General features: G+C 44.0%; 1 protein-coding gene and 1 long non-coding RNA gene across 2 annotated transcripts in view; one reads left to right on the forward strand and one right to left on the reverse strand.

The window, feature by feature from the left end:
* Positions 1–15216, forward strand: part of KIAA1549L (KIAA1549 like) — a 284536-nt gene that overhangs the window by 243231 nt on the left and 26089 nt on the right. The window contains exon 17 of the mRNA XM_073808743.1: positions 11369–11719. Within this exon, the coding sequence (XP_073664844.1) occupies positions 11369–11719 (351 nt within the window). The remainder of the gene's footprint in view (positions 1–11368; positions 11720–15216) is intronic.
* Positions 1894–15216, reverse strand: part of LOC141279375 (uncharacterized) — a 39092-nt gene continuing 25769 nt past the window's right edge. Inside the window, exons 4-5 of the long non-coding RNA XR_012333501.1 lie at positions 13386–13536; positions 1894–2089 (exon numbers count right to left, since the gene is read on the reverse strand). This is a non-coding gene — a long non-coding RNA (uncharacterized lncRNA). The remainder of the gene's footprint in view (positions 2090–13385; positions 13537–15216) is intronic.

Genomic DNA, 15216 nt, shown 5'->3' on the forward strand with positions numbered 1-15216 from the left:
AATTATGGGTCACTCTTTGGAAGATGAGAAAGAAAAAGAATGTCCCTCTTCTTTAGAAATCTATGAGAGACCCTGTAAGGTTTTTTCTACTCATCTGAGACAGAAACAGCATGCTGTTTTCATGTCCCTGTAGCTTGGAAGTGAATGTGGGTCATCCTTTGGAAGGCAATCAGAGTGAAACTTGAAATTTTGCTGAGATTTTTAACAAATTCTTTTTGTACAGCCTGTTGCAGAAGAGAAATCATTCACCATTATTTTGAACCCCCCTGTCTGTTCTGAGGGATACCAATCTCCCTCTATTGTCAGAGAAGGTTTTGAGATGTAGGCTCAGGAGGAAGCTGACCCTGTGTCATGATAGCTCTTCTCCTCACAGGGGAAGTGAAAACTCCTTGAACTTTGGTTTTCACAAGTGGCTTTGTAAATGTCTCTGCTTACTCAGTGACAAGCAGCACTTGCAGTGGGGCTGTAATAGCCAGAGCAGACATTGAACAGAGAGAAGCAGTAGTTTTGTGTTGCCCGAGGGACCCTGTTGGTGGAGAGAAAGATGGTCATGGAGCCAGATCAGTTCATCATGGCCATATGGCCCAGAGACGTATCTTGCTGAAACCCACACTTGATCTTGGGACTCTTGCTGTGAAGATGCAGAATTTGCTCAGAATCTGTTCTCCATGTTAGATAGAGCTGTGATTGGCGCTGAGTTGACAATCAGGGCTTTGGGGCAAATTTTAGAGAGAACCTTCACATTTTTGTGCTTCAGAAATGAAGTGCCTGGGTGGGGCAAAGTGCTGTTGCACACGCTTGTGTGTCCTGGAAAGTATGACCTTGTAAGACATCTGTCCACTTTGGGGCTCATAACTCAAGAAATTCTAGAATAAATGGCTTCCCCAGTCCTTCATCCTTCCTCTTCAATTCCATTCTAGATAAGACTGCCTAATTCATTTTAGACGTTTGCAATTGTCTTTTACTGTTAAAGACTTCTGAGCAGAAATTCTCCAGGCTTCTTTTAAGATTAAGATTAACTTCCATCCATTCATTCATTCAATGAGCATTTATTAAAGTTCTACTATTCGCCATTCTGGGATGCAACAGGACACATGACAAAGTCCCTGCCCTCATGACACTTATATTCCAGCAAGGGGAACAGATAACAAACACGTAAGCCCATAGATACACAGCACAATGTCAGAAACACTATGGAGGGACCTAAAGCAGGGCAAGGCGATGGAATATTGAATATAGAAGAACGTAGAAAATATAGACTATCAGGAGGTGCTCTTCATAGGTTGACCAAAGTAGGGCTCTCTGGGGAAGTGACTTTTGAGCAGGGACCTGAAGTGAGGAAGCCAGCCAGGCTGACCCCCAGGGGAAGAGCATTCTGGGCAGAAGGTATAGCAAGTTGAAGCGCCCAGAGGGAGATGCGTGCTTGAGGAGCTCAGAGAACATCAAGGAGACCGTGTAGCAGGATGCCCTTTCTTGGTAAAGGGTCTCAGCTCTGACTCCTTCCCTATATCCCCACATGTCACTATCTGCAAGTCCTATCAGCCCTCTTCCAAAATGCATCTTGAACTCAGCTGCATTGTCTTTGTCCATGACCACCCTAATCCAAGCCCCTGCCATCTCTCTCCTTGCCTGGATTATTGCAAGAGCCTTCTAACTGACCTCCCATAAATTCCAATCACATTTCAACCTGGCTTAAATTTCTTCAACACTTTCCCATTGCCCTTTGAAGACAGTCCAGCCTTCTTACCATGGCCTTCAAGACCCTACAGGACCTGGCCCCTGCCTGCCTCTCCAGCCACATCTCCTGACAGTTGGAGCTTCAGCCACATGGTCCATGTATTTATTAGTCAACTCGGACTGCCATCGCAAAGTACCACAGACCTGATGACTTAAAACAACTGACATTTATTTTCTCACAGTTCTGGAGGCTGGAAGCCTGAGATCAAGGTCTTGGCAGGGTGGCTTCCTTCTGAGGGCTGTGAGGGAAGGATCTGTTCCAGGTCTCTCTCCTTGGCTTCTAGCTGGTGGTCTTCTCCCTGTCTTCACATTGCCTTCCCTCTTTACATGTCTGTGTCCAAATTTCTTCTTCCTATGAGGATGCCAGTCGTATTGAATTAGGGCCCACTCTAATGACCTCATTTTAACTTATCTCTGTAAAGACCCTATCACCAAATACAGTCATAGTTAGGACTTCAACATAGGAATTTGTGGGGTCAGGGTAGGGATGGGGACACAATTCAGCCCATAACAGTTACTTTTCTCATCCTCAAATACTGTAAGCTTTTCCCATCTCAGGACTTTTCATAAGCTTTCCTATGATCTTCACATGGCCACCCCATTTTCCTTCAGGTCTCCATAAATGTCACCTCTTCAGAGAGGCCTTCCCTACCATTCCCATCAAACCAGCTATGATGCCAACCCATGTTGTTTGTTTCATTAAGCCAAATTTATATATGATAACATGTACGGGTCTTTAGTGTACAATTGGATGGGCTTTGACAAATGTAGATACCCTTGTAACCACCAGTGCAATCAAAATGTAGAACATTTTCATCACCTCTGGAAAGTTGCCTCATTTCTCCTTTCAGCCAGTCTTTACCACCACAACCTCAGATGGCAACCACTTTTCTGATATCTACTATCATAGTTTTACCTGTTCTTGAATTTCATATGAATGGAATTATTCAGTATGTACTCTTGTGTCTGACTTCTCTTGCTCAAAATTTATCGATGTTTTTGCATGTGTCAGTAGTTTATTTTTTTGTTACTGAGTACTAGTCCATTGTATGAATATACCACTATTTATCCATCATCCTATTGTTGGACATTTGGGTTGTTTCCAGTTTGGAGCTACTAGGAAAAAACTGCTGTAAACATTTTCACATATATGTTTTGTGAACATATGTACTGTAGTCTAAATGTGTGTGTCCCCCTAAAATTCAGGCTTTGAAACTCTAACCCCATATGTTGGTATTAGGATGTGGGGCCTTGGGGAGGCGAGCAGGTCGTGAGTGTGGAATCTATGAATGGGATTAGCACCCTTATAAAAGAGATTCCCGCAAAGCAACCTCGCCCCTTCCTCTATGTGAGGATACAGTGAGGAGTGTGCATCCTGGAAGAGGGCCCTCACCCAACCACGCTGGCACCCTTGGACTTCCAACCTCCAGGACTATGAGAAATCAATTTTTGTTGTTTATAACCCACCCAGTTTGTGTTATTTTATTCTAGCCGCCGGATCAGACTAAGACAATATCTTTTTATTTATCTTGGATAAAGATGTAGGAGTGGAATTTCTGGGTCCCAATGTAGGTGTATGTTTAACTTTTTAAGAAACTGCAAACAGGTTTACAAACTATTTCTGCTGTTTCCCTTCCCATCAGCATCCTGACAGTTCTAATTCTACTCCTCAATCTCACCAACATTTGTGATTAATCTTTTGAATTTTAGCCATTCCAGTGAATGTGAAATGATGTAATTTCCCTAATTACTCATAATGTTGAACACTTCTTCGTACATTTATTGAACATTTATGTACCTTACTTAATGAGGTGTCTATTCAAGCCTTTTGCCCAATTTTTAAATGACGTTGTCATTTTGTTATTTATTTATAGGAATTCTTTATATATTTTGGATACAAATCCTAATATTTCTCCTGGTTGGTGGCTTGTCTTTTCATTACTTGTATGATAAAAAAAAAAAAAAAAAAAAGCTGGTTTTTAATTTTGATGACGTCTTAGGGCTACAGAATGTGTTCTAGGACCAGGCAATATGATGGAATATTTTCCAGAAAGAAGATAATTAGGGTTCCTGGCAGGGCTATAATTTCCTTCAAGTTTGTTCCCATGGTGTGTCAAAGAGAAGCTGAAGGCATGTGAATACTTAGCCACTGCGTGGGCCTTCCTAGGTGCGCGAGACAGGTGTGCTCTTTTAGACAATGTTGAAAGGATCGCAGATGTTTACTCTGTCTGGTGGACACCCTAAAGCTCAAGCCCAGAGGCCCGTGTGTTCAGGTATGAAGAAGAAATGACGTTAATTTCTTCTCAATTCCTGCGGCCTTTGCTGCTGAGGATACTTAGATTACCAGCTCAGGTCTTTGGTCTCTTTACTCAATAGAAATTGATAAGAGACCAGACTAGGAATTCAGGCAAGACTTTCTTGGGACTCCTGCTCCAGCAGGAGGGCGTAAGAACAAGAAACATGTGCCCTTGCTCACTCCCTGAGGTGGGGGGCGTGAGCTGGTTCCTTAAGTGGGGTGAGGGTGAGGGCGGATCCAATGGGTCGGGCAGGAGGCGTGGCTTAGGTGGCCTGCCCACCCCGTTGGTGGTCCCGTGTGCGGGGATCGTCCGCAGGACCCTCAGAAATGGTTTGTGTCCTTTTTGTATCTTATTGTTCATCATTTGTCCCAACTGCACTTGTGTGCAGTTATTCTTAGTCCCTTACAGTTTCTTTGTATTCTGTTGCTGGAGATGTTTGTCCAGGTGCAAACACTGCAGCAAAGATTCCCAGGTCTCAGCCTAGCTCACTTAACACCATAAATATCCAAAATCTTAAACATGGGCGTTTCCTCTAACCCAGTAATTCTACTTCTAGGAATTTAACTTAAGGCTAAATTTATGGTTATATGCGAAATTTTAATCACAATATACATATGTCAGCTTTGTTCCTATGGTAAAATATTGGGAAACCACCTAAAATAGTGGATAGTTAAAAATAGGTTGTAGGGACTTCCCTGGTGGCGCAGTGGTTAAGAATCCACCTGCCAATGCAGGGGACAAGGGTTCGAGCCCTAGTCTGGGAAGATCCCACATGCCGTGGAGCAACTAAGCCCATGCGCCACAACTACTGAGCCTGCGCTCTAGAGCCCACGAGCCACAACTACTGAGCCCATGTACCACAACTGCTGAAGACTGCTCGCCTAGACCCCGTGCTCTGCAACAAGAGAAGCCACAACAATGAGAAGCCTGTGCACCGCAACGAAGAGTAGCCCCCGCTTGCCACAGCTAGAGAAAGCCCGCGCACAGCAACGAAGACCCAAGGTAGCCAAAAATAAATTAATTAATTAAAATAAATAAATAAATAAAAATTTTAAAAGTAGGTTGAAAACTCGATATAGCAGAATGCTATGAACTCTTTTAAGGTTATTTCCTATAAATACATATTTTTATTGACAGATATTTATTTGTAATATTGTATAAAAGATTTCCAAATATTATATATAATTCCATTATATATATATATGTAAATCCATATATATTCATATATATAGGAGGATTTTTATATAATGGGACATTCAATTTATATATATTTATAAAATATATATGTGTGTGATTATTCTGTTTATAAAATCATGACCCAGATGGCTCTGAGAAAGTATCTAAACTCAAAAGAATTATGTCGACAAAAGTAGATTTTAAATACTTCTACTTCTTTACTCATATTTTCATATATTGATACAAGAAAACTCTCAGTCATGCCCAGTAATACTTTTTCAACTTCCTTAATTCCTTTCCCATTCACATGCTTTATTGCTGCTTTTGCATCTCTCTCCAAAATCTCACTAAAAAAATCCTGCCGCCTACTCCGCTTCTGCCTCATTGCCCTCCCCCACTTCCTATTCTCCATCACAAAAGCCAGAGAATCTTGTGGCAAGTGGTGAACTCTCCTTGGAAGAGGAGGGAGAAACTGACTTGGGCCAAGTCAGCATTCTTTGTAGCTGCCTGGGGTGGGGTGATGGGTGAGGTGGGGGAGTAGAGAGGAGAGTGTCCGTAATGTGCCACCATTCATAATCTTCATCTTATTTCATATGCATAGAAACATCTGGAAGGGCAAGCACAAAGGTCAAAATGTTAACATTAGTTATCTCTGGTGGTAGGATTAGAATGGATTTTAATTTTCTTCCTTTTGCTTATCTGTGTTTTCTAATTTTCTACCATGAACAGACATTCCCTGATTAATTTTTTAGAATTTTTATTGAAGTATATCTTGATCAATTTATAAAAATCATTTAAAAAAAAAGTTCCCCAGTGCTTCTCTGGAGTATGAGGTTGGAGAGGCTAGTATGATAAACTCCAAGTTAAGGAGGTTTAAAAATATATTCTCTGTGCCAGATACGCCACTGACATTTGTACCCAAGCCAGCCATCAGTCAACACTGGGAGATGTGTCTTTGTGCCTGTCTCCCTCTTTTTGTCAAATAAAAGCAAAAGGTATTTTCAAAATTGTACAAGTTAGGAAGAAGGACTTGGAGCAGGTTAGGCCAGTTGACACATACGCCTTATCTGGAAAACGGGTACAGCCATATGGCCATCAGGGATTGGTGAGGGTGGAAAACCCAGCACAGGGCTAGCATATCACAGGTCCTCAAGTAACTTTGAGCACCTGCTCTGTTCAGTTCTTTTGCTTAACAGGCAATTACTGGTTTCAGCTTTGGGCTAAGCTCTGAATTGGAGGCTGTGGATATAACAAAAAGACACTGACCCAGCCTTAAAGGAACCCTCAGCCTGTGGGGAGGAGGAGATATTATGAGAGTGTCTGCCAGACCCTCTTCTAAGCGCTTGATATTTGCATATTGATGCTTTACATCTTTATAGTAATCAATAAGGTAGATTTTCTCAATTATTATTACTTTTATTTATTTTATTTGGGGGGGGGTACGTGGGCCTCTCACTGTTGTGGCCCCTCCCGTTGCGGAGCACAGGCTCCTCACGCGCAGGCTCAGCGGCCATGGCTCACGGGCCCAGCCGCTCCGCGGCGTGTGGGATCTTCCCGGACCGGGGCACGAACCCGTGTCCCCTGCATCGGCAGGCGGACTCTCAACCACTGCGCCACCAGGGAAGCCCTCAATTATTATTTTATAGTCTGTCCTCCTGGTCACAGATATCTGTTCATCCCTCTGCCAGAGCCAATATCTGTGGTACGGTAATGGACCTGTTTATGTATGTGGTGAGTAAGAGCTTGGGTGCTGGGAATCAGGCTCTCTGGGTTCAAAATGCAGCTCCATCAATTATGGGCAGCATTGATCTTTCAATGCCTCAGTGTCTTCATTTGTAAAATAAGGATAGGCATAGTCGTTGCCTCATAGATTACTGTAAGGAAAAAGCGGATCTATATAAAGCACTTACAACAGTGTCTAGCACATGAGCTATTAGTAAACGTTAGCCGCTGTTGTTATTGTTGTTGTTATTTGTCTCCCTCTATAGACTGGGAGCTCTTTGAGGGCTGGGACACTATCTTATTTATTGTTGTATCTGCAAATCCCAGCCCAGGGCCAAGCACAGGGTTGAAATCAATGATTATTTGTTAAGTAAAAGAACAAACATCACTACTCATATATTGATATTTTGAGATAGGGGAGGAGGTGATACAGAGGGTGGGGAGGGATTCCCCTTATGAGTGGACATCAGATTCCCCCCAGGCACGATGATCGTAGGAGGAATCTGGGCTCCCTTAGAGCAGATAGCATCCAAGAAATCAACCTAAATCACAGTGAATGTGAGAACCAGAAGGGACTTCCCCAGACCATGGTTAACACTCCCATTTTTCGGGTGAGGAGCCTGAGGCGTAGGGAATTTGCCTGGCTCGCCTGTGGCTCTGCAGTGTTGGGGGAAATCTGTTAGGGAATGAGGGCTCTTTATCTTAACCTCAAGTTCTTTCTACTCCATGGGCAATTGACAGAATTTTTTATTTTGGTTCAGTTTCACAAAGCTTTCTTGAATGCCAAGTGTCTTGTGCTAAGTTCATGAGAGACAAGTGAAATGGGCGCAGAGCTTCCAGACTTGCTCAAGATTAAATAAGCAAATCAGGTGTGAAGAGGGGAAATCCCAGGATATAATGAGAGCTCATCTTGTTTCCATCTGTAGATATCAGGAGGCTAAAAAAGCAAGTGAGAACAGTGGGAAAAGTTCTTTAGCACCAACCCGTTGAGGTCATACTTGGGTTATGACTCTGGCCCTCCAGTTAAAGGGAGCCCCCTGCCCACGCAAAATGAAAACGCGGGGCGGGGGGAAGCGCAGGTTGATTTGCGTTGGGGTGTTAACGGGATAGATGCAACGGGATTCTGGAGAATGTCTCCACCTCCCCAGCCAAGATAGTATCTTCGCTGAGCCTTACTCGGAGAACCCCTCCCCGAACTCAGTACAGCCCCACCCCAGGGCTCCTGGGAGAATGGGTGAGTAGGAAGTTGTTGCTAAGAAATATATTTTTGCCCTGCTGAAGTCAGAGCTATAAATTCACATAATAATCGATCCACCAGTATGACTGGAAATGCATAGCCCAGCTCAGGTATGGGAAACAATCATAGCCGTCCTCAGCACCATTAATCTTCCACCTGGGAGTGGCTTAGCACTAGGCATCCATTATTTATCCGGGAGACTGGGGATGTGAGGAGGAAGGGCCGTGTGTGGGTAGCAGCCAGCATTGACAGGGAACTGTGAGAGGTAATGGGGTGCAGCAAGATGTGCAAGGAACAGGAGCTGGGAGAGCAAGGCTCTGCCATTGCCACCTCTGGTGGACATTGGGTAAGTCACTTAACCGCTCTGGCCTTGAGTTTCTCATCCGTAAAATGGGGCTTGAATTAAATGGTCTCCTAAAGTCCCTTCCAGCTCGGAAATTCCATTCAGAATGTTCTAAGCGTTGTAAGAAAATTTTTGCAGAAGTTGCATTCACTACCCTAGAAGGTATCACTGGGAGCACGTTTCCTGGAGAGGGATTTCAAGCCTTTCCCTAAAGAACCCCGATGCATGAGGGCCCCGGGGCGTCCCAAGCCCAGGGTCTGGGGGCATACACCCAGGCATGAAATGTCTTTGAGTTCTTGTTTATTATTATGAAGGTAATTTTGCACTCTACTCCATAATCTGTTCTTGCATGCATTAATATAAAAATAGTATTCTGAATTACTGTTGATGTACGTTGATAAATCTAGACTTGCAGGTCCACAGAAAATCTTGTCTTTTGATCTTGAACTATAGCCAAGCCCTAATTCTGTGTGATAAGATTACAGGAAATGTCTAATTTCTTTTTCATGCTTTCTGTATTTTTTATTCTCTAATGTGTGTGTATTAATACCAAAGAAAAGTACATAAATGTTTAAAACATGAAAAATAATGTAGTTCTGACCTTCCACATCTAGATTATTTTTAATTTAAATTTTTTTGTGTGGTACACGGGCCTCTCACTGTTGTGGCCTCTCCCGTTGCGGGGCACAGGCTCTGGACGCGCAGGCTCCGGACGCGCAGGCTCAGCGGCCATGGCTCACGGGCCCAGCCGCTCTGCGGCATGTGGGATCTTCCCGGACCGGGGCACGAACCCGTGTCCCCTGCATCGGCAGGTGGACACTCAACCACTGCACCACCAGGGAAGCCCCACATCTAGATTTTTAGGAGGGAAGGGGTCCCTTTAATGAATGGGTTCCCTGATGACATTTTCTTGTTGTGCTCATTCCTATATGTCCGAGTGCTTTATCCGTGAGAAATAATGTGTGGTTGAATGAATAAAAGTAATAATAATGACAATTATGATAACAACAAAAGCTACTATTCCTGTGTTTTTACCATGTGCTGCTGTTCTAAACTCTTTACCTCTATCATCTTGTTCAGTCCTTATAAAACCCTTTGAGGCAGTTATTATTATCCTCATTTTACAGATGAGGAAACTGAAACATCAAAAAGTTAAGTAACTGTCCTGGTTGGAACATCTTTTTTGCCCTTTTACCTTTTCGGATCGCCTTTTAGATCTGGTCATTGCAGCAGCATCCGCCCTGCACGGTAGCAGCTTGACTGTGTTACTCTAACAGTTCCCCATCTCTTGGCTTTGCCCTGTGGCTTCTCTGCACTATTCTGTGGGACACCCGTGGGACCCCATTCTGCCCACCTGGCTCCTGCACAGATCTCAGAGTGCAAGGACAGTCTCTGGAGGGTCATTGACTCATTCCTCGGAGGTCCCCAGAGGGATTAAGCCTCTGTGGCCCACAGCAATCATTAACTCAGTACCGCAACTAGCTTTTCTTCCTTCCCCAGTTTACTCATTCTAGGCCCCCAGTCCCCAGGAATTCTTTTCCAAAATGAATTATCTGTATATAAATGTACGTCTCAGGTTCTGCTTTTTGGAACAACCTAAGCTAAGACATTGTTCAAAGTCACACAGCAGTTAAGCTGTGAAACCCAGGTAGGAAAATATTCACTCTATGTAAAATAATTATAAGCACCTAGAACCAGGATATAAATACATAAATCTTTTTAAAGGGGCATGTGTTCACGGAAGAGGACTGTCACACAAAGTCAGATAGGTTTAGGAATGGAATAACTACGCCAAATGTAAATGGACTTCTTTGATTTTTTTTCCCTCTTGCTTATCTGTATTGTCTAACTTTCCTAAAGTGACAGCTCTTTCTTGTGTCATAGATGGAGAGCAGGGCGGCAAACTGATCTATGCCAGTTTATTCACACAGAACCCTCAGGTTCTTTTAGCAGATAGCGGTAGCCATGGACATACTTGAAGTGGACGTGGGTTAATCAGTCTCTGCAACCTCACTATCATTTTATCACAGAAGCAAGTCTCAGACCAAAATGTGCCGCACATGCAGACTTATTAAATAAGCATTCATTAGCAGGCAAACATAAGACAGTCCAGGCAGCCTGCTCTGGAAGCTGATCAAGTCCTAGCTCTCTGCCCATCTGAGTACCGCAACTGCTCCCCGAATGGAAAGTTCACTGGAAGAAGGCAGAAGAACATTCTAGAGCAGTGGGTCTCAAACTTGAGCAGGCATCAGAATCTCCTGGAGGGCTTGTTAAGGCACGGATTGCTGGGCCCTGACCCCAGAGCTCCTGACTCAGGGGGCACTATGCTTTGAGGTGTGGTTTTGTTATTCTCTCTGATAACTGGCACCAGGCCACCAGCCATTCCCTCAATGGCTGGGGCACAGGACCATTTAGGGGGTTAGTCTGTGGTCTAGAACACCAGCCCCTGGGGTGTAGACTACAAGATGCTCTAGATTCTTTTACCTGAAAGGCCTAAGGGTGGAGAATATCTCTGAAAGGTTTTAGAGGATACCACTAATGTCATCAATGAAAAGCCATTTCTCATCCTCATTATGCGAATTAGCAAAGCCTGATGCATTCCTTAAGGTCCAGAAAACTGAAGTTCACAGAGATAGTTGTGTGTGTTCACATAGATAGTGTGGCCTCACTGATATAATGCTAGCTGACTACCCCTGTAGTGTGAATGCCGGGAGAGGGCGCCTAGGGTCTAATATAAATTAGCGCAAATGCCTAATGACACGCGCCTAAACAGAACATTTTAGAGTAAATTACAGACATCGTCAATGGGAAGGAAAGTTCATTAACAAATCGATGGGCATTTGTTTGGTCCCACAGACTGAGCCTGAAATCATAGAGGAAACCAACATTGACAGAGTGAACGAGCCCCGGGGCTACGCCCGGTCGAGGCAGGTGAAAGGCCACTCGGAGACCTCCACGCTGAGCTCGCAGCCCTCCATCGACGAGGTCCGGCAACAGATGCACATGCTGCTGGAGGAGGCCTTCAGCCTGGCATCCGCAGGACACGCAGGCCAGAGCCGGCACCCAGAGGCCTATGGCTCCGCCCAGCACCTGCCCTACTCCGAGGTGGTGACCAGCGCTCCTGGGACCATGACGCGGCCCAGGGCTGGGGTGCAGTGGGTGCCGACCTACCGCCCAGAAATGTACCAGTACAGTCTGCCCCGGCCGGTAAGTCAGACATCCCTCTGCGTGCCTACCCTCATGAGGTCAGCCCCGGCCAGGATGTTCCGACAGGGGTTTCAGAGCGGGGACTTTCCTGATGAGCCACCTTGGGATTTGGAAACGAACTTTGCTGGGCTTTCACACGTCCTCCACCCAGGATCCAAGCCTAAGCCTTTTAGTCCTGTGGACACAGACACACAGGAAGCCCTTATGTCCGACCGTAATATGTTTTAGAATGACTTCCCTTTTTTATCCCTCCTGTGAAGGGCTGACCTCACTCTTCATGCACTGGTTGTTTTCTACAACCCCACGTTTAAAGGCCCTGGTTTAAATGTCAGAACGTGTTGCAGAGCCCCATGTTAGGGGGCCATGTAGCCTGGTGGCTCCCGGCAGAGGCTCTGGAGGCGGGTACCATAACTTTGAATCCCAGCTGACTTTGTAACTTGCGGACTTAAATTTTCTACAGGTAAAGTAAACAGGTAAGAAAAATAACTGATATCCTAGGGTGGTTGTAAACATTAACCAAGTTGATATACATGAGGTACTAGAAAAATACCAGGCACCCAGTAAATGTCATAGAAGTTTCAGCCATGATTATCTCATTAAGTGGTAACTGTACTTCAGTATCCGAGAAAGCATCCAATGACTAAAAGCTTCCATGATTTAAACAACGATTTTAATTAGTTTGCATATAATTAATTCATCGCCATAGCATCTACAGATATCTTTTTAAAAAGACAGACGTAGTTTTATAAGCCACAGACCATAATAGGCAATGCTTTGTATATGTATAGATTCCACCCTTGTAATACTTCATGCCCTATCCTCAAGGGTTACTCATTAATAGAGCTTTATAAATTGTCGTTGTGATATGTAATTACCCAGTAAAAGCTAACATTTATAGAGTGCTTCACTGTTACTAGGTACTGATCTAAGTGTCATGTGTATGTTAACTCATTTATTTAGTCCTTACTACAAGCCTCTGAGACAAGTACTAGTTTACTAGTTTTATCCCTATTTTACAGATGAGGAAACTGAGGTTACACAGCTTGTTCAAGTCACACAGCCAGGAAGGGGCAGAGCCAGGACCCAAAGCCAGGCCATCTGGTGACAGAGCACATGTTCTCAACCTGCCTTGTGCTGTTACATTGTCTCTCCATCATATTCTTTCATTTTCAGTAGACTATTCCGGATACCTATGGGCTTGTGAAGCCTTTTGATAACTCCAGCCACCCCCCCGCAAAGCACACACTACAGTGGCACTTAATAAACTGCTGTTATGCTATGTAACTACCTAATCTACACACTATTGTGAATTTCCTTATTCTTTGCTCCAGATTCCTCCTGACCAGGTCCCTGAGATGTCTCCCCTTCACACTTCTCCTAATCCCCTCAGTCTCTCTTTGTGTCGGTGCCCTCTCTTTGAATGTCAGTCTCTGGCCCAGCCTTTCTCTGTTGATAAAACTCTGTCAGGAGAGACCAAAGTTTATTTCAAACTGAGCCTTTGGGGCAGGGACACTTGTGCTTGCATGCGGTCATCATCACTGCAAGGGTTTGTCCTTAAGTCGGCAGGTGCAGAATTTCTATTTTGTCTGTTCACTCCAGGGTGATCAGATCATGCTGAATAAACTCACAAAAACTACTTTATTATTAAGAATATTAACTTACAAACCTGCAGTGAGATGCTGAATGATCAGGTGGGCCAGAATACTTGTTTCCTGGTCTTTCCTGTTAATGGTCTTTCGTTAAGTAAAAGCCAATTCAGGGGAAGTACGACATTATCAGAAGGAGAACTGGTTGGTATTGGCGTCATCTTCCTCAGTCTGTAATATGCAAACCCAGAGAGCATAGTCAATAAAGGAAATACAGTGAATGTGGGACCTCTTTTTTTGCATCCCATTTTCTGAGATATGGGTAGAATAAAATGCAAAATTCTTAATATAATGTTTAAGTTAAAATAGAAGACTTTGGGGCAATGCCCAGATCTCAGCAATAGGAGTTGGCCTCTGCCATCATGGAACTTTTCTGAATCTGTTCAAGAAGCACTGCCTTCCAGAAGAGTGTCAGCAACTCGGGGGCCACCACTGGCCATGCTCCCATCAGATGAGATTCCAAATATCCTTTTTTTCAGAAAGAGTTAGAAAAATGCTCACTGAGCCTGGCAAATCTGTTACTTTAAAATACTTTCCCATGACAGTCGTATTATAGTTTCCACAATTACAGTTTTCTTAACTAATTGCCCATTAAATTGGTACTCTTCTTTATGGGGAAAGAAGGGATTTTCTCACTGAGATTTAGAAAACACTCTAATCTTACCACATTTATATCTGCCTCTTAAAGTGGCTGTCCCCTGGGGAGAGTCACCTGTATCCACTCTATACTGGTCCACACTGACTTCAGTGTCATTGGCTCATTCTTCCTGATTCCAGACATTAACCATGTCCCCGAATTTTCCCTCAGCCCAGAGTGGAACGGCACTCGCCAGCTGAATGACCTTAGCCAGCGATCGTAACTCTGAGTCTCGGATCCCTCAGCCATAGAATGGTGGCGAGAAGAGGGCTGCAGCGAGGAAGGGATGATAATTCGTGTGAAATGCTCAGCACGGTCCTGGCATTTAGTAAGCACCTAACACGTGTTAGCGGATATTAATCAGAGTGCTTCATATGGCGCCTAGCGCATCAAATTACTGGATAAATGGTAGTCATTGTTATAAAAATATTCTCTTCTTTTCCCTGGGTTCCACTCGTTATCTCCCTTTCTCTGACAGTTCTGAGAGTACATCTTCTTTTCCTTCTACTCTGTTACATTCTTTGAAGAGCATGCTCTGTGCTCAGGGAAGCTTCACTTCTGCTTAAAGATGATTCTCAAGAATGACTGGGCCCCTCTAGCTGGAGGCCAGATTCTGGGAATCTGTGAAGAGATCTGGGTTTCAGAGAGAAAAGCTGAAATAACGGGGTTGAGTCTTCCAATGACAGGCAAGAAGATGCCACAACCCACATCCATATGCCTCCATTTAACAAAACCATCTAAAAATGTCATTGTGGGAATATGAAAACTTGGATGGTTCTGTTTGTTATAATTCAGGGTTGGCAGTTGTGCCAGGAAGGGCAGAAACATTAGCATCGTATACTTAAAAAAATGAAGCCACCAAAAAATGGAAGTGGACTGAGAAATAACACAGCAGAGAGATGGGCCGTCAAACTGAACAACATCAAAGGCAGTTCTTTCGTTATTAAGGTTTCCTTTTGCCAACAAAAAATGAGGTCCTTATTTTAATGAAAAGAGAAATGGCTAACAATACACAGTAGCAGTGATGATTCTTAACCCAAGCTCTTGCCAAGCCCTCTGTGCTATGATAATGTGGAAATCAATGGACAGGGTGGCAATTTAGAATGATAACTGTGATTACTTTTCAGCTTCCAAAAAGGAAGCGCTCTGAGCTCTGCTGTAGGATAGTGGGAAGCCGGTGGTTCTAAATGCACTCGGCCAGGCTGATGGCATGT

This window comes from Tursiops truncatus, chromosome 8 (genome assembly GCF_011762595.2).
Source record: "Tursiops truncatus isolate mTurTru1 chromosome 8, mTurTru1.mat.Y, whole genome shotgun sequence".
Taxonomy (NCBI): domain Eukaryota; kingdom Metazoa; phylum Chordata; class Mammalia; order Artiodactyla; family Delphinidae; genus Tursiops; species Tursiops truncatus.